At 41.7% G+C, this 20,345-nt stretch overlaps 1 protein-coding gene across 1 annotated transcript in view; it reads left to right on the forward strand.

The window, feature by feature from the left end:
- The window catches only part of COG3 (component of oligomeric golgi complex 3), a 118,247-nt gene that overhangs the window by 51,003 nt on the left and 46,899 nt on the right, over nucleotides 1-20,345 (forward strand). The window contains exons 12-15 of the mRNA XM_077483223.1: nucleotides 2,725-2,864; nucleotides 5,606-5,766; nucleotides 7,812-7,920; nucleotides 16,756-16,880. Of these exons, the coding sequence (XP_077339349.1) occupies nucleotides 2,725-2,864; nucleotides 5,606-5,766; nucleotides 7,812-7,920; nucleotides 16,756-16,880 (535 nt within the window). The remainder of the gene's footprint in view (nucleotides 1-2,724; nucleotides 2,865-5,605; nucleotides 5,767-7,811; nucleotides 7,921-16,755; nucleotides 16,881-20,345) is intronic.

The raw sequence follows: 20,345 nt of genomic DNA on the forward strand, positions 1-20,345 counted from the left end.
AAAGTCAGCAGCTACAAATACTGCAGCTGCTGACTTTTAATAATCAGACACTTACCCGTCCCAGGGTCCAGCGATGTGGGGGAACGGCGCTGGCATTGCAGCTGTGGGCACCGGGCTGTGGTTTCACAGCTGGGCACCCACTGCGCATGCACAAACGGTGCCATGATTGGCCACGCATCTGGGACCTGTCGCGTGTCCCAGATGACTGACAGGAGGGAGGGGGTGGAGCTGAGCCCTTCCTGCGCTGAGGGGAAGTGACGTCAGGAGCCCAGGTACTGAAGGAGGCAGACTACAAGGTACCCCCTAGCAACAGGCATTTAGAGGTGAGTTAAAAGTTTTTTCCAAATATGTGGGGTTTTTTTTAAGCACTATTTTAGTTTGCCTTTTATTCTTTTGTTTGCTTTGTTTGTGTCATGTTGCCCTTTTGTAGTTGTAGAGCGTTCTGTGTAAGTTCAAAGGAATTACAAATGGTAATTTTTTATTTGATTTACAAATGGTAAATCAAATGGTGTTGTACGCTTTCTTTTCTAATCCTTGCAAGCAATTTCTGTCCTAAAAATCCCCTTCCAATCTTATATTTTTTAGGAGAAATTCATGTGCACAACAAGCTTGTAGTGAAATTCTTTAGCCAGTTAAAAAAAAAAAATAAATAGCTGTGATTACCCAGGCCTTGTCTTCTGGTTCCTGGCACTACCATCTTGCTTGTTGGAAGCTGGCTGTGACTTCCTGCGGCTGCACAGATGGATCTGCAAGCCTCCTGGGACAGGCGACATGTCCCAGCAGGTTGCGAGTGGGGGTTGGGGCGGGGGGTGGCAAGCAGAAGTGGAAGCAAAAAAAAGTGGGAGAGGAGGGCGGAGGAGCAAAACGAAAACGTCCCTTTTTAGTGCCGGTTTCGCACCAGTGCGTGGTGTGAGATTGCATGTGTTTCGCACTGCAGTGCAAACTACATGCAATGTCCATGCAATGCGATTTTAGCCATACAGATAGTATGGCTGAATTAGCATCGCATTTGGACCAAACTCGCACAGGACTTTTTTTTTTTTTTTTGGTCCGCAGCAGAATTGCGATCCGATTCATGTCCGAACTGTCAGTTTGTGGTGCGATATGCGACCGGAAATGGGGGTGTCATTAACATTGTATTGACATTCCCCCACAGTTCTCATATGGCAGTGTGAAGTGGGCATGATGCGGGAATTCCACAGTGGATTTGCAGGGTTCCCGCATTGCACAAGTGTAAATTTCCACTTTAATCAAGCAGACATGGTGGGTGAGTTGTTGCTCATGTGTCCTATCCTGTCAGCAGTGTCTTTAAGGCCTCATGCACACTGGATGTTAAAATAACGTTAAAAACGCCAGTAGCTTTGCAGTGAGTTTTTCAAAATTTTGTAAGGTTTTTGCAATAGCGTTTTTCCTCATTAGCATTTTTTTTTCTTTTAATTGCTCAAAAACATTAAACGCTGGTGAAACGCGTTTTTGAGCACATTTATCAGTGTTTTTTCATGTTAGAGCATTTTTACAGCTTAAAAACTCCTCTCAGAACCCACTAGTTTTGGGGGTTTTTAAAAGCCAAAAAGTGCCCCAGCCAAAAACTGCTGATAACAGCCTGTGTGTGCATGGACACATAGGATAACATGCTGGGGAGTTTCTTGACTGTAGAAAAAAAACGTATAAAGCCAAAAACAGCTGCTATAAAAAATGTCCAAAACGTCCAGTGTGCATGAGGCCTTAGTGTGGGACTTGAATGTCGCATATGAACATGGCATTAATCAGTACAGATGTTGAATTGGTGATCAGATGAGCCTGAAAATGTTTAACCACAGAGCCCAGTGAAGCTGTAAAACAGTGTTTGAGGGGAAGGATTTGTCAGACTTCAGGCACCCTGGCTCTAGTCGAACAAACTGAGACCAAGTAAATAAAGCTGCATTCAGGGGCTGATATAAACCTTTCAGAAAAAATAAAAATATGTACTCATGCTCTTAAAGTTTTATATGACCTATTTAATTTTTTTTGCATGTTAAAGCCGGCCATAGATTGATCGAATCTCAAATGGAGATTTGATCCGTCTATGGGCAAGCTGATTGTTAATCCATCAATCGACTTGGTTATAACCAGCCTGTCATTAACCAGTTAACCATTAACCTATAACCAGTCAGCCATCTGTAGCCTGCGATTAATGCCAGCGGCTTTAGCCACTAGCAATAATCATTGTGTTCTTGCACTAGGGATGGCTGGAACTCAATCATTCCACTGGGGGAGGGAATTCCCCCATCAACACTGACCGTGTTGATGGGGGAATCGAGCGGTTTTCTTTCCTGTGACTCATGGTTGCAGGAAAGAAAATGGCATAATCTGTGGCTTGGACAACTAGAAGGCCTCCTTTACACTGGACTTACAATACCGTTTGCCCTTGCAGGGCCATGTTTACCTGCATTGGAGTGCGAAGAACCTGCAGGCAGTCCCATTGATGTCTGTTTGGATGTAGCGGCTGCATGGCTAGTGTGAACAAGGCCTAAGTGTAACACGGGTATTTATTCCCTTCCACAGAGTTCATAAGCGCTCATACAGGAGATCACAATGAAGAATTAACTAATCGCAGTTCTAGTATATAGAACAGACCTATGTTATGAGATTTGTCTATTTGTGAGCATCCTCTTGGGATTTGATTTTTATGTTTTTTGTAAACAGGTTTTTTTTTTTTTTTTTTTTTGTTTTTTTTTATCACAGTGAACTTTTGGAGAAACTGTGCCTATCGCTGTATGATGTTTTACGACCGCTGATCATTCACATAGTTCATTTGGAAACATTGTCAGAACTTTGCGGCATACTGAAGATAGAAATGCTTGAAGATCACGTACAAAACAATGGTAATCTTTGTTTTATTACATTTATGTTCTGTTGCACATTTATCGCAGGGGTTGTCTGTCTATTAATGAAGCAATATGTATTTTGTAATTCTACAATTCTGCTAGCCATCAGTTCTGATCAATCCTAAGCTGATGGAGGCTGTAATGCAGGGTTTGTTTTTAACTAATTATAACCAAAACTCATTTGTGCAAAACATTATTCGAAGTATAAAGAAGGGGGCTTTACAGTGCCTTATTACATGTGAAACAACCAACAATACTATATATATATAAAAATAAACTTCAATGCATGTTAATTAAATTTTGCAGTTGTAATGCTTGCTGTTGAGTGTTTAAAGGGTTTAAAAACCCACTTAATACATTTTTAAGCTTTTAGCCCCTTTGTTCTGGTAAAAAGATGCAGACTAGCATATCTATAAAAAATAATACACAGAATCTAGAAGAATGGATTGGTAAAGAACATTTGCACAAATGACAAACACATCTGCAGCTGAATTCGGACAGCCTGTAAATGTTTTTTGCAGCATGGGGTTTTGCTTTGCTGTGTATGGTAGTGTAATGTTAGTGCCATGTGTTCCTTTTACAGCATGCCTGAAGACCAGATGCTTCTCATGCCTCGTTTATCTCCAGGGTTTACACTTATTCTGGCTGAGTTTCTTTTATATTATTGTATTCAATTTCTTTAGCAGCAGGGAAGGCTGACTTGTGCTATTTCGGTACAAGTAAGGTCCATTGAATCCTGTGGGTTGCGTGATTGTTATTGTACAAGAACATTTTGTAGTCCGCACCGTATACACAGGGCTATAGGGAAACTGCTGTGTGTTTTTAGGCCTCATTCACACATTCTACGCACAGAATAAGTTATCTGGGAAGTATTAACTTATATCTCCCAGATTGCTTTTTCCTCAGCACGTAAATTCTCAGTGTGAATGGCACCATTGAAACCTAATTGCATGCCTTTAGAAATGTCCACGGAATGCATATAAACACAGGTTTGACACCGTCTGTGTGAATGAAGCGGACTTATTGGTGCTTTTTCAAGATCTCCTTGTATGTAGCAAAAATCCTGCAACATCCAGTGAGCCCTAGATTCAATACCAGCATTACTCTGTACAATTAGCATTGTAAAGAACACAAACACAAAATTCAAGAACCATTCACATAAGTATGAAATCAGTTGTAGGTTATCATTATATATACAGTGTATTTGAGAGAATGGAAAATAAGATGCCTAAATTTACACACCTGTCATTCATTACCTAATATGTTGGTCCTGAAGGGTATTCAGTGTCTGCTCTCCACTTTTATTGGTGTAGGGAAATAAATTGAACTGCATCGTCCTTGGGAAATGTTAAGTGGGGATTCATTTTTATTGATATTTTGCTAGAGGTTTCTTATTTTTACTATGGGGGGGGATTGGCTACTCTTTGAATTGGATCCCAGAGAAGCCACACTGTAAGCACCTGTATATTTAGGGCTTGTGTACATGGTCGTTTGTTTCTGAATTGCCTGTATTCCACATAAGTCAATCTGAACACAAAAGGAACTTTAAAAGAGAAGTATGGGTTTAAAAAACAAAACTATACTAGACCAAGTGGATGCAACATCGATCCGATGCTGCATCTGTCCTCTGCCACTTCTAAGGCTGATAACTGAGCGATCAAAGACTGATCACTCAGCTCTCAGTCTTCAGTGAGCACAGAGCCGGCTCTCTGCTCTGCCTCTCCAGTGCTCACTGGAGTTTCCGGGCTGTGGAGGGAGCTGGAGCAGCTTGCTTAGTCTTCCAAAGTCTTGCTGAGGATCTGAGCCAGCGGCAGGACCAAACTTGAGGGTGGCTCCAGACTGTAAAGTTGGAATCGATCCAGAACCTGGACCAGCTGAGTGACGTCAGGAAGCAACAGATGTACCACAAGGTGAGTTGGGGACAGATTCCATGAACACTTGTGTAGCATTGAAAAGAACTAGTCCACAAATGTCTCCCGACACTAACCGATTTCATGATGGCAGTTGTTCGGCGGTGGGAGTCCAGGTTCTAGGAAAGTCCAAGTACTTAAGAGAGGTGATGATGTATTCAAATTCCTCTGCAAAAGAGGTACATTGGATCTTATAAGTTAAGGATTTTTGTTTTTATTTAGTTAGGTTATCTGATGAGCAATCTTTTGGTATCTTTTGTTGCCATTTTAAATGTATGAAATGTTCCTAACTTATCAGTGGAGATGTTTATATGCATGAGCTGCTCTCTTGGTGTAGGTGTCTCTGGGTGTCCCCTGATTCAGGGTAACTCCTTAAATAGCTTGCCGAGGGGATCAGTTCGAAGTTGTGATCAAGCAAGATATATCTTGTGAAACGCGTTAACTGCATTCCCTGTCACTTGTCTGGCTTTTGACAATAAAGCATTCACCGAGCAATCGAAGAATCCTGTGTGCTACCACTTTGTTTATCTGCTGTGGACGGTGGTGAGCCGAGGTGTGCACCTGGTACTTGATACATGTGTAGCCTGGAGCGGTGTCTTCTCTTCGTTTTTAGTTGCTGAAAACGGGTCACAGGGGTGCAGAACGAACTGTGATCCCCAGAAGTATAGCCATAAAAAGATTTGGCTATACTTCTCCTTTAAGCATCTCAAGCAGTTCAAAGCAGCTATAGACTAGACTGATTGTTGTGTTTTCTTTTTTTTTAATTCCTGTGTGATTAAAAATTCCCCCCCACTTATATTTTTCCATTAACTTGTTTAATTTGATCAGCTGATCAACTAGGTGCCCTTGAGGCTGTGGTGAAGCAGATGTTGGAGGATGTACAAGAAAGACTTGTTTATAGAACACACATATACATCCAGACAGATATCTTGGGTTATAAGCCAGCTCCAGGAGACCTTGCCTATCCTGACAAGCTGGAGATGATGGAGGTATGTTCTATATAACTGAAAAACACCAGTTTAATACTAATGCTCTAACTTTTAGACATGATTTACTGGTAAAGATTGTGTTTAGTATGGGGAAATGGCTCTTTTGTGACTATTGAGTGTGTGCCTGCATGAAGTTTTATGTCACTTTTTTTTTGTTTTTCCTTTATTACAAAGAGGACAAAATGACCTGTAAGGACTTCAGAATGTATACGGAAATAATGACTCTAAAGCCCTATACACGCTATCAGGTTTTTTTGCAGAGTTTTTACTTCAGGTTTACCAAAACCATGTCGTGCAAGGGCCTGCCTGATTGCATACAAATTGAAATTCTTAAAGAGGGAGTCCGCGTTTTTTTTTTTTTTTTTTTAAAGCCAGCAGCTACAAATACTGCAGCTGCTGACTTTTAAAATAATGTCACTTACCCGCCCAGCGTGCCCGCGATGTCGGCACCCGAAGCCGATCTCTCGATCGTCTCTCGGGTGCCGCCGCCACTATCTTGGGTATGGGAATCAGGAAGTGTAGCCTTTCGGCTTCATTTCCCGGTTCCCTACTGCGCATGCGCGAGTCGCGCTGCGCAATAAGGATGGTCCCCACTGTCTCTGGAATCCGTGTGTTTCCCAGCAGGCAGCGGGGGACCTTCGGAAAGGGGTTTAGATTCTGCGGAAAGGGGCGTACCTTCTGCAGAATCTACGCCGTGGGTGCAGATACCTGTACTGTACCCCCCTCCCCCCTGAAAGGTGCCAATTGTGGCGCCGGAGGGGGTGAGGGTTCCAATGAGCGGAATGTCCACTTTAGGGTGGACCTCCGCTTTAAAGTTTGACCTCCTATTATATGGTTTTGGTAAATCTGAAAGAAAAACTCAGCAGAAAAACTGATAGTGTATATGGGGCTTAAGGATTTTATATGCTGTAGCATGCTGTCACCAGTTGACTATTAAAGGGACTCTCCACTACAGCTATAGCTGGAATAACAACTGAAGACCTAAACACAAAGGCTGGGTTCCCCTTTATACCCTAGAAGGTTTAATTTAATTCTCACTGTAGTGTACCTTTTTAAAGGGGTTGAGAGGTCAGAAGGTTTTTTATTTTTAATGCATTAAGATAAAAAGCCTTCTGTGTGCAGCAGACCCGCTAATACTTACCTGAGCCCCATCTCTAGCCAGCGATGTCTGAGTGTCTCGTCCATCTGGGACTTTCCCTCCTGATTGGCTGAGAAACGGCAGTGGCGCCATTGGCTCACGCTGCTGCCATTCAGGCAATCAGGAGAGAGAGGGGGTGGAGCCGAACCACAGCTCTTTGTCTGAATGGACACATGGAGCTGAAGCTCGGTTTGGTTACCCCCATAGTAAACTGCTTGCTGTGGATGCACTCAACAGGAGGGAGGGGCCAGGAGCACAGAAGAGGGACCCAAGAAGAGCAGGATCAAGGCTACTCTGTGCAAACCCACTGCAAAAGAGCAGATAAGGAAAACCTGTTTGTTTTTATAGAAAAAAATAAATAGACTTTGCAATTACTTTAAAGCCAAACTCTGTGAAAAGTAAAAATCCTCTTGAAGTGGAACTGCTCCCACATTACAAGGGTTAAATGCTCGTTAATCTAGGGGACAGTAAAAACACTTAACTGATACTCTGCTAATCTGACATACAGCACTTCCCTGCAGTCTGACAGTGGACTGGGCTATGGTCCCAACATTTGTCTTGATGATGTAGGGGCACCCGGCCGCCAGAGTGCAGGGGAGGAAAGGCTGCATGGAGTGGGCTTGCAGTATCTGTAAATGTGGAGGATCAGGGAAGTAAAACATTTTTTTCACAGTTCCATAGACATAAATGAGCAGTTAAGCCCCGCTGCAATGGAGGAGTTTTTTATTTTAATCCAGTATTTTTGCCAGCAGACGATATTTTTGTATACAGTATTGTGTTTTGGAGAATTGGACACACTAGCTCAATGAGGAGGATGCAGTTTAAACCTTAGCAGGGCATGACAACAAACAATGATTTGATTGATCTTTTAGTGTGTTTGTTTGTTTTTGTTTTCTTGCTTATTCAGCAAATTGCACAGAGTATCAAAGAAGAACAAAAAAGGTTGCAGTCTATGGAGGCCTCCTTTTCTGATGTTCATCTAGAAGATCCAGATGCCAACAACCTCATTAAAAGTGGTATGCTTTAACTATTGATACTAAACGTTGGTTGCCATTACAAATCTGCAATCGGTAATGAAATGAATGTGATGCTAGCTGCAGTTTTTCCCTGCTGTGTAGCTTTTTTTCCATGTAGCAGGTGTTTTGTGGGTTTGAGAATGTAACTGGCTGAGATTTTTCTAAGCAGGATCTTTCCTTTTTTGTTTTAATTTCCTTATGCTTCTTTTGTGCATGCTAGGTTTATTTTGTAAAAGGGGAAACCCTAAATTTTTTCACTCATGCTGTACAGAAAAGGAGTAGCACTTCTGTTTGGCCCCTTTCACACTGACGTTCCGTTCAGGCCCGCCTGTCAGTTTTTCAGGCGGACCTGAACGGGTGCTCCATAGAGCGTCGGATGTCAGCGGTGACATGTCCGCTGACATCCGACCCGCTCCGATCCGAAAAAGTGTAACGGAGGAAAAAGCTATTTTTCCATCCGTCATCGGATCGGGTGACGACGGGCACTGCGGTCCGTCGTCATCCGATCTCCCATAGGGGAGAGCGGCGCTGTGACGGGTCTGTCCCTGCGCAGTGTGCAGAGACGGACCTGTCATCTCCCTGCTCAGCGGGGATCGACGGAGTGATCCCCGCTGAGCAAACGGATATCCATATCAGGACTGATCCGCCCCGTGTGAAAGGACCCTACCTCTTAAGTGGCTGTGATGTATTTGTCAGCTATTTTACTTTTCATTTTGTTTTCTTTTGACTAATGCAGCAGTGTGAATGTTGGTGCTCATGAATGTGCAGAACACTGCAGAGAAAAGGATGCATAGCTGCTTCTGCTCCAGTTACGACATCTGAGTCCTGCACTGCTGCTGCTACATTTTATGCCCCTGGTGGTGGTGGAGCTCTTACTATCGTCTCCCTTTTCCAGTTACTACAGTATGTCTTCAGAAACCTGGGAATCACACTTGATGCGATTTAACTCCCCAGACATGAAAGTGGTTCACTCTCGATTAATTAGTCTAGTGGCTCAGATAAGGCATCTGCTTATATGAGGTGTGTGCTCGCCTGGCAACCCAAGTCTGACTCATTTCCTGACACCCCTTTTGCAACTGCAGTGAGGCAGTTTATTTTTAAGAACATCATACAGCCTTCTGTTAGGGACACCGGTTTTAGTGGCAGACACCGTACGGGCGCATCTAGCCAGCAGTGATAGTCACATTTCATTAGCCTTGATATTCCTCCTTGTATTTAGCAGGTACATGACTATTCCTGAGGGAGTTTGGGTAGACTTTTTATTAGCACCATGTCTTGTACCAAATGGAAGGGTGGTCATCCTATGAATATGGATTCGCAAGGCACTCTGGATTAAATGCTGGTCAGTAGAGGAAGAGCGTCTTAAGACCTTCGAGGGAGACTATATTTCCAGCTTTCAAAAAGCATTTATAGTACATTTCACTATGATTAGCAGTAATGCCAGTGTACACCAATAATTGTATCTGGCCATCATATTATTTGATTTATTTATTACAGGTACTTGTATAGTGCCGTTAATTTACGTAGCACTTTACGTACAATATTTCACAAAAGTACGCCCCTCACATTTTTGTAAATATTTTATTATATCTTTTCAAGGGACAACACTAAATGAATCTCACTTTGCTACAATGTAAAATAGTGAGTATACAGCTTGTATAACAGTATAAATTTGCAGTCCCTTCAAAATAATGCAACACACAGCCATTAATGTCTAAACCGCTGGCAACAAAAGTGAGTACACCTCTAAGTGAAAATGTCCAAATTGGGGTCAAAGTGTCAATGTTTTCTGTGGCCGCCATTATATTCAAGCAATCCCCTCTTGGGCATGGAGTTCACCAGAGCTTCGCATGTTGCCACTGGAATCCTCTTGCACTCCTCCATGACAGCATCACGGAGCGGTGGATGTTAGAAACCTTGCGCTCCTCCAACTTCTGTTTTTAGGATGCCCTACAGATTTTCAATAGGGTTTAGGTCTGGTGACATGCTTGGCCAATCCATCACCTTTACCCTCAGCTTCTTTAGCAAGGCAGTGGTCATCTTGTAGGTGTGTTTGGGGGCGTTATTATGTTGGAATACTGTCCTATGGCCCAGTCTCCAAAGGGAAGGGGATTATGCGTTATTATTATTTGGGCGGCACAGTGTTGTAGTGGTTAGCAGTCTCACCTAGCAGTAAAAAGGGTCGCTGGTTTGAATCCTAACCATGACACTACCTGCCTGGAGTTTGCATGTTCTCCCTGTGCCTGCGTGGGTTTCCTCTGGGTACTCCGGTTTCCTCCCACACTCCAAAGACATGCAGGTAGGTTAATTGGCTTCTGTCCCAAATTGGCCCTAGTATATGAATGGGGACCTTGTATTGTTGGATCCTTGAGAGTAGGGACCAATGTGAGTGTGCAATGTACAGGGATAGGGACGTTTGTAGACACTCAGGTTGAACTGGATGGACTGGTGTCTTTGTTCAACCTTACTAACTATGTAACTATGCTCTGCTTCAGTATGTCACAGTACATGTTGGCATTCATGATTCCCTCAATGACTTGTAACTACCCTGTGCCGGTGTTGTGCCGAATACTGTCCCCCGTCGGATAGTGTCCACTCTGTACTGCGCTTGCACAGTACGGAAGACAAGGAGACACCAAAAGTCTCCAAAGATGAACGGGGCCTGTGCGCTGAGTCCAGATTCAAGCCCCACCATCCAAGTGGACATAGTTAGAATAAAAAATTGCAGAGAGAAGCGAGGCCGTGCCCGAAGCACAGTGAGCGAGCCCTCGAGGGGCCCTGTTACTAAGTGCTACTGTATGTCCACTTGGATGATGGGGCTTGAACCTGATCCTGTCCTGTTACACCGCTGTATGGTCATGCTGCAGCTCAGTTTTAGGGTCTTGGCAATCTTATAGCCTAGGCCAGAGTTTCTCAACCTTTTTACGGCGAAGAAATTCTGCAAGTCTAAAAAAAATCCTAAGTACCCCTGTCTTGAGAAAGTGGAGGGCACTAATAGGAGGCACTGATGGCTGGGCATGCTGGCATGTGTAGTTCCTGAGCAGGCAGGACTTGTCTTTTTTTTTTTCTGTCTGCAGTAGCTGGCTGTGTGCAGGTTTGCTGCGTGGAGATCAGGGAGCCGCAGCAGGCATCTTCACACATGGCAGGCAGGACATTCAAGGCGTGATGGAGAGGGGGAGGAGATGGGTGAATGTATTGGATCAGAACCAAGGTCTGGTATTTTTATATTTTATTTGCCCATGATCAAATTATTGAATATAAAGTATGCATGCTTCAAGCAACTCACGTTGACACTTAGTTCAGAGTCAATTACTTTCTATTTTAATATTTCCTCTTTCTAAGACTCTTGTATACCATTTTGTTAAGGTTAAGATACGTCCGATAAGGCTGATGCATGCAAACCACAAAACAACCACAAAAGTATATATAAATTGTGACAAAAAAAATATAGGCTTTAGCTGGGTCATCCATATGAGGAAGTAGCTATGTTCTTGCAATGTTCTTGCTTCTTCTGAAACGTTGGTTTTAACTTTTGAGTACTTTTTCAGAAGAGGTGCGATTCTTCTGATAACTGTTCTTCTTCTATTAACTCTTGCTGTTCAGTTCCACATAGAGAAAACAAATATCACCCCTCCAGGACTGTCATCTGATAACACTGATCTTCACCTAGTTAAAGAAGCCACAGGTTCCGGCAATGCGTATAGCGATGAATGGAAAATGGTACTGGACAGCCGAACTCCGAAAAAGCCTTTTTATTCAAAAAACACGAGATCCAAAATTACATGTCACAGCAGAACAGGATATCTGACCCTTCTTACACTACACACAGTGCTTAATCATACCTGTTATGATTGTGTGTACCTGTGTGTAGTGTAAGAAGGTATATCCTGTTCTGCTGTGACATGTAATTTTGGATCTCGTGTTTTTTGAATAAAAAGGCTTTTTTGGCCTGTGGCTGTCCAGTACCATTTTCCATTCCGTTCAGTTCCATGGTAAGGGAGGGGATAAGCTTTGCAAATATCTGCTGAATATGTTTTAAGGTTGATAAGCAGAAGCCGATGTATATGTCAGGCTATAAAGCATGTACTTGCATATATTGGAATAGACATTTCATCATGACATTCCCACATCCATTACAAGAACATGTGGCCTACCAACCCATAGGAGCATTTTGGTATTTTTATAAAACTTGGTTTACTTGCACTTTAGGCGCTTATATGCTACAGACTGAAATGGATATTTATTTCTATTATGGAGAATGTAACTTGTAATGCTAGAACTCCCAAAGGTGGGCAGGAACACCCAAGACTCCTGGTGGAAATATACAGAGTCAGGAATATGGGCAAGAAATGTTAACTAATAGAAAGAATATCCATGATTCTAAACTTTATTTTTATTTTTTTATTTTACATTCACATCTCCCTCTGGAAACATGGTGCAGGTTGTCTGTTAACTCTACTTCAGTAGTTTTGTTTTCAGTCTATAGACTACAAAATAATTTTCCTTTTACTGCGATTTTGTTAATAGATTCTTGGTAATGCTTCTGAAAGTGAATATAATGACATCTGTATACAGAAGGCTTGATAAAATGTCAGCATGGTTGTAATTGGTCACATTATTTTTTTTGTTCCATATTCTTGGAGAACTTCTCTGCTTATGTGAAACCTTAAATGCCACTTCATAAGGGGTGAAAAACAGAAATTAAGCCATTTCTGTCTGCTTCAGAGTAAGATGAAAATGTTTCATAAAGGCCATTTGTCATTATCTCCTAAAAAAATAAAAAAAAATAAAAAATAAAATACTTAAGATGAAATGATGCTTGATGTGCTGTTTCCAGGGTGACGGCATTTGAGAATGTTTTTTGAGAATATCTCAAGTGCAAATTGCTGTTTGTGGTTATCGAAATATAATCAAGCTTTTCACTACACAAGGATTTATGACTTTCTTTGCAGAGAAGAGTATACAGATGTGCATGTGTTTACCAGGGAATGATGAATTAATTTGTATATGGTTTTGGAGTTTTTTGTTTTTTTTTCTTGTTCCTTGGTATCACAAATGAAGACTACTACAGCCTAATAAGGTGCCAAGTGCAAATTCCACTGCAATTTAAAACACATTAATTTTACTATTTATGTACAACTAAACGCTCCTGTATGACCAGCTAAACGAGTGCCAAATCCAGTTACTATGGAATACATAGTGCAATGTTACTATAGTGACATTGTACTGCTGTCTATTGATTGGAGGCTTATCACGGCTCCACAGTAAAATTTTATTACCCCCCCAACCTGACGTGTGTCAGCCCTAATAGTGCAGCCAGTTGGTGTCACCAGACTAGTGTAGTTGGAAACAGTATTTCTAATCGCCATACTTGGGAGGAGTAGCAGAATATGTTTTGGGGTATAATTCTAAGTGTGTGTGTGTGTGTGTGTGTGTTAGAAATATTTATTTTTTCTTTTTTTCTTCTTTTTTTGTCATTTTTTTATAACATACAAAATAACAAACCCAGAACCATTAAAAACCAGTCTGATATCAGATCTCGCTCTTCAACTAATTTACAAAGTAAAACTCAGAACTTGTCTCAGCATTGGGCCCCCAGCATAACTCTGAGGCTCGAAATAAGAACATAATACCAGCATATATCATGTGTACTTAAATTCAGTGTCATACAATGTCGTTATATTAGCTACATGCATTTATGACCCATTGACACTAGACCCACAGGTGGAATACTCAGGTCCACATCTCGACCCCCCCCCCCCCCCATAGCAATAATATTTGATTATAATAAATAACCACCCATCTGCATACCCAACATAAAATGAAACCCCACTGGTACATTCATTTAGTCAGATACCGTAGATGCACTATTTATCCACCCCACACTTTATCAAACTTATGAGGTATACCTCTACTAGTATATGTGACATTATTTAGAGGGATGACTTTATTAATGAGTGCCTTCCATGCTGGAACAGTCGAAGAAGCAGGCTTTTTCCAGGAAAGTACTATTCATTTCCTAGCGTAGAAAAACACTCTGTTGCGTATGGGTCACATTTTTGGGGGCTAGGGAGTCAACTAAACCTAGAAGGCAGGTCTCCACTTCTGGCCGTACATAGTGTGGTAATTTCCCCTATACAATCAGTAAGGCCGCACCAAATTTTTTTTAATAGTGCACCACCAGCAACTGGGCGACTGGGTAGGGAAAAAATCTTAACCAATCTGGCCGGAGCCAGGTATTTATGGTGTAAAAATGTTATATTGGTTAAGATGGTCCCTGGTCGACACTAATTTGGAGAAGTTGATCTCCCAAATATCATCCCAGTCATCTCCGTCCATCTGGGGGAACGCCACCTCCTAGGCAGCTCTACAGCGCGCAAGCAGCCTGCCAACCTCCCTAAACAATTGCTTGTAAATAATAGACAGGGCCTTATCCAAAGATCATCTCTAAGCAATGATTCCAGATCACTCGATTGAACCTGGAGAGGCAACGCACCAAATTGATTGGTGTATGCATGCCTAAGTTGTAAATAGTGAAACAGATGTGTATTAGGTAGATGAAATTAGGTTTTCAAGGCATCGAACTGGAGGAGCTTTCCATTACACACAACACCTCCTCCTACTTTCCTGATGCCAAATTTGGTCCATATGACTGGGTCTTGGTACATAGAAATATGTTCTTAATTGATAGCTTTGTGTTAAATAAAAAAAATGTCTTTCCACATTTTGTGGAACTTGTGGCAAACAATGTTCCCAAAAGACTCAATGTGGCTTTCAGAAAAACCCCAAAAAACCCTGGGGTGTTTTTTCTTTCCAAAATTTGGTAGTTTTGTGGGCGTTTTTTTCTTTTTTTGGCACTTCAAGGTACTAAAGAAATACGTAAAGAAATACGATAAGTAATCAGGAAATTAGACACATAATTTATGCTGATTGAAAGCCAAAACATTGTCCTTTTGCGCCTCCTTTTATGAAAGTGTCTCGCACATGTGGTAGCGCCATTCTTGGGAGGAATAGCAGAATGTGTGTTGAGATGTAATTCTAGGTAGAGTATGCCTATGCTGTGCCTGAGACAAAAATTACAACCTCAAAAAACTTACCATGCCTCTTACTAAACACTTGGACTGTCTACTTTTTAAAAAAGTAGTTTTGTGAGGGTATTTGTACTGTTCTGGCCTTTAGGGCCCCAGGAAATGAGCTACAATTTCAAATACAGTATATACCTCTCTGGAGTGGACTACGCCTGCTCAGCGGGGAATCTGTCCGCTGATGGCTTATTCGCTCTGCTTATGCAAAACGGACACAGCCCGCTGTTTTTTTAAGGGCGGTGGACCGCCTCCCTGTTTACACCCCATGGCCATCCGATCTGCAAGACAGATGGGGAACAGGTCCCCCCCACCATCTGTTTTTGTCAGGATAGGCTCAACTGTCCATGAGTGTCAACGGACGTGTGCCCGTTGACATCTACCACTCTATGGATGGTCCAATCGGGTCTGCCTAAAAAACTGACTGGGGGCTTACTTTCACACAAAGTAAATAATGATGATTTAGCTGATAGCTGAAAAATGGCCTGAACTGGAAGGTGTTGTAACATTACAGTCTTCAAGTAGTTAAATAAAAACCTTATTTACCCTCAGAGGGAGGCAAATTTTCTTTAATTTGTGTCTTGCACACTCCTCTCCTAGACACTGCAGTTTGCAGGGGGGAGGGTTTCCACAACAGCAGTCCTGTCAATCCAGAAAGTAGTGTCTGGGACTTGGGGTGGGTAGGTCCTGATTGACACACTACAGGCCTGTAATTTAATAGTAAAAATGCAGATGGTGACCCACGATAAATGCTTGAGGGTCCTCACTCAGGTTGTCCAAAGTCTGATGATTTGGATGACGCAGACTAGTGAGGGTGCAGGCTGAGTAAAGGCCCATCCAGACCCAAAGCATACTGTAGAAAATAGGAAGATAGCCTTGGGGGGCCACCACCTCTGATTGCTAAGCTACAATATAATACATTTTTGGTTTTGGGTTTAAATACTGCTTTAGGCTTTCTTAATTATGGTATTGATGGGGAGTAAATTTTGAGTACATGGGAACTTAATAGCTTGTTTACTCAAGCAGGACAACCTTATGTTTAAGAGTTCATGTTAATAATTGCTGTTTTTGCATGCCTATTGACTTTTATATAGGGTGAAAAGTGTGAAAAATAAAGCCCTCGGACACGGCCCTTAGGCTTTGTTTCCACTAGTGTGACTTTGGACACATGAATAATACTTCAAGTTCCCATTGGATACTTTCCTGGTATAAGCTCTCAAGGTTTGGGTGCTACAGCACCAACCAGCTGGATACTGATTCAAGTCGCAATGTAAATTTTTGCCAGCACACCAAGGATCGGAACAAAGTGGCGTCCAAATGGGTAGTTTATTGCATGATCACAACACAAGAAAGGTGCAATGTTTCGGAGTCGCGAAGGACTCTTTCGTCAGGCATAGGAGCATGCCCCTTTCTTGTGTTGTGATCATGCAATAAACTACCTGTTTGGACGCCACTTTTTTTCCGATCCTTGGTGTGCTGGCAAATATCTATGTTCGGACACAGTCATATGACAAGTCACAGCCCATTGATTTCAATGGCACCCGTTCCCATCTATGCGACTTTGAAAATCAGACATTGAAAAGTTTCCTGCACTACTTTGATGCAACTTTGATCCAGAGAGTGTAAAGTTGGATCAAAGCTGCACTCAGTTGCACGACTTTGGGGTTGCAATAGTGGAAACGTAGCCTGAGATTGTGTTTGTTTGTGTTCTGGAATAATGCACCTACCAGTAAACTGGAAATCTTAATTTTAGGCACTTCAGAGTCCTTGGGCTCACGACCACAGAGTACAATTTCACCTGCTGACCTGCATGGTATGTGGTACCCTACCGTAAGGAGGACGCTGGTGTGCCTGTCCAAGTTATATCGATGTATTGATGTAAGTTGAATGTAAATTATAAGTTAAACCCTTTGTCACCATTTTAGAGTTGCTTTGCAATCATGCTGTAAGTAGAATACTGGGAAAGATCAGGCAAAGGTGAGGGATAAAAAGGATTTTGAGATGAATGGCTGCTTTTTTTTTTTTTTTTCCTAAACTTTTTTTAAATTTATTATTTGCCATGTCAATATTCTGTTAACACCCTCACATCTCACATGCTTATAGCAAACTCTGTACCAAGAACAGGGGGTTTTGGATCATGTAAATCACAGTACAAGTCTATGTATGTTATATGTTGTATCCTTACAGTATATATATATATATATATATATATATATATATATATATATAAAATATATATATTTTGCCTTGCAAAAGTATTCGGCCCCCTTGAACTTTTCAACCTTTTGCCACATTTCAGGCTTCAAACATAAAGATATAAAATTTTAATTTTTTGTGAAGAATCACCAACAAGTGGGACACAATTGTGAAGTGGAACGAAATCTATTGAATATTTTAAACTTTTTTAGCAAATAAAAAACTGAAAAGTGGTGCGTGCAAAATTATTCGTCCCTTTTACTTTCAGTGCAGTAAACTCACTCCAGAAGTTCAGCGAGGATCTCTGAATGATCCAATGTTCACCTAAATGACTGATGGTGATAACTAGAATCCACCTGTGTGTAATCAAGTCTCTGTATAAATGCACCTGCTCTGTGATAGTCTCAGGGTTCTGTTGAAAGCGCAGAGAGCATCATGAAGACCAAGGAACACACCAGGCAGGTCCGTAATACAGTTGTGGAGAAGTTTAAAGCCGGATTTGGATACAAAAAGATTTCCCAAGCTTTAAACATCCCAAGGAGCACTGTGCAAGCGATCATTTTGAAATGGAAGGAGTATCAGACCACTGCAAATCTACCAAGACCTGGCCGTCCCTCTAAACTTTCAGCTCAGACAAGGAGAAGACTGATCAGAGATGCAGCCAAGAGGCCCATGATCACTCTGGATGAACTGCAGAGAATTACAGCTGAGGTGGGAGAGTCTGTCCATAGGACAACAATCAGTCGTACACTGCACAAATCTGGCCTTTTATGGAAGAGTGGCAAGAAGAAAGCCATTTCTCAAAGATATCCATAAAAAGTCTCGTCTAAAGTTTGCCACAAGCCACCTGGGAGACACACCAAACATGTGGAAGAAGGTGCTCTGGTCAGATGAAACCAAAATCTAACTTTTTGCCCACAATGCAAAACGATATGTTTGGCGTAAAAGTTACACAGCTCATCATCCTCAACACACCATCCCCACTGTCAAACATGGTGGTGGCAGCATCATGGTTTGGGCCTGCTTTTTTTCAGCAGGGACAGGGAAGATGGTTAAAATTGAGGGGAAGATGGATGCAGCCAATTACAGGACCATTCTGGATGAAAACATGTTGGAGTCTGCAAAAGACCTGAAACTGGGACTGAGATTTATCTTCCAACAAGACAATGATCCCAAACATACAGCAAAATCTAAAAAGGAATGGTTCACAGATAAACGTATCCAGGTGTTAGAATGGCCAAGTCAAAGTCCAGACCTGAATCCAATCGAGAATCTGTGGAAAGAGCTGAAAACTGCTGTTCACAAACGCTCTCCATCCAACCTCACTGAGCTCGAGCTGTTTTGCAAGGAAGAATGGGCAAGAATTTCAGTCTCTCGATGTGCAAAACTGATAGAGACATACCCCAAGCGACTTGCAGCTGTAATCGCAGCAATAGGTGGCTCTACAAAGTAATAACGCAAGGGGGCCGAATAATTTTGCACGCTCCACTTTTCATTTTTTTTATTAGTTAAAGTTTCAAAAATCCAATAGATTTCGTTCCACTTCACAATTGTGTCCCACTTGTTGGTGATTCTTCACAAAAAATAAAAATGTTATATCTTTATGTTTGAAGCCTGAAATGTGGCAAAAGGTTGAAAAGTTCAAGGGGGCCAAATACTTTCACAAGGCACTGTGTGTGTGTGTGTGTGTGTGTGTGTGTGTGTGTGTGTATATGGATATAATATATATAAGATATTCTATTATATTATATATCTATCACAGTGGATATAGAAAAGAATCACACTTTGTTGCTTTGCACAGACAGACCGTTTTTGTTTTATCCAGCTGTATTTACACCAACCAGTGAGGGGGGAAAAAAACAGAATCACTGAGTTGAAAAAAGGATCACCCCCTTGTGTCAGTATTTTGTTGAACCACCTTTTGCTTTAATTACGGCCTTTAGTCTGTTGGGATATGTCTCTACTAACTTTGCATATCTAGACTTTGCAAGATTTGGCCACTCTTCTTTGTAGAACTGCTGAAGTTCAGACCATTTGTGGACTGCAGTCTTCAAGTCATTCCACAGATTTTCAATGGGGTTTAAGTCGGGGCTTTGACTAGGCCATGCAGGGACATTCATCCTTCTTTTTTTTTTTTTTTTTTTTCTTTTCCTTCAACCATTTTGTGGTCATTTTTGCTGTGTACTTTGAGTCCTTGTCATGTTGGAAGGCAAAATTGCCCATTGACAACTTTCTGGCAGAGAGCAGCAGATTTTCCTCAAAAATTTGAAGGTATTTTGCCCCATTCTACTTCTATCCTGAGAAGTGTTCCAGTCCCTGCTGCAGAGAAACACCCCCATAACAGGATAATGCACAATACAATACAAAGTATACAATTTTTTATTGCATTAAAAAAGGCATTTTGTCGTAAACTTTACACACCCAACATATTTTAACATTTTCACCAATGCTATAACCTTACACAAGACAGTAGCTGTACCAAAGTAAGATTATTCCATTTCTATTTAAAGTGTTTAAGCCTGGTCTCTGACTAGGCCATGCAAGGACATTCATCCTTTTCTCCTTCAACCACTGTGTGGTCATTTTTTACTGTGTGTTTGGGGTCATTGTTATGTTGGGAGGTAAATGTTCTTCCCATTCACAACTTTCTGGCAGAGGGCAGCAGATTTTCCTCAAGAATTTGATCGCATTTCATCAGACATATCGTTTGGTGTTGAGGCCAGATAATTTAATTTTAGTCTCATCTGACCAGAACACCCAATGATATGTCTGGTAGAAATCCAATACCGGTCACCATCCAAATAACACCATTCCTACAGTAACGCATGGAGATGGTAATATCCTGTTATGAGGTTGTTTCTCTGCAGTAGGGACTGGAGCACTTCTCAGGATAGAAGAAGAATGGGACAAAATACCTTCAAATTCTTTAGGAAAATTTGCTGCCAGAAAGTTGTCAATGGGCAATTTTACCTTCCAACATGACGAGAACTCAAAGTACACAGCAAAAATTACCACACAGTGGTTGGAGGAGAAAAGGATGAATGTCCTTGCATGGCCTAGTCAGAGCCCAGGCTTAAACCCCATTGAAAATCTGTGGAATGACTTGAAGACTGCAGTCCACAAATGGTCACCATCAAATTTAACTGA

The sequence above is a fragment of the Lithobates pipiens genome, unplaced genomic scaffold, assembly GCF_037356315.1.
Source record: "Lithobates pipiens isolate NorthernLeopardFrog02 unplaced genomic scaffold, aLitPip1_a1.2 Scaffold_16, whole genome shotgun sequence".
In the NCBI taxonomy this organism is placed as follows: domain Eukaryota; kingdom Metazoa; phylum Chordata; class Amphibia; order Anura; family Ranidae; genus Lithobates; species Lithobates pipiens.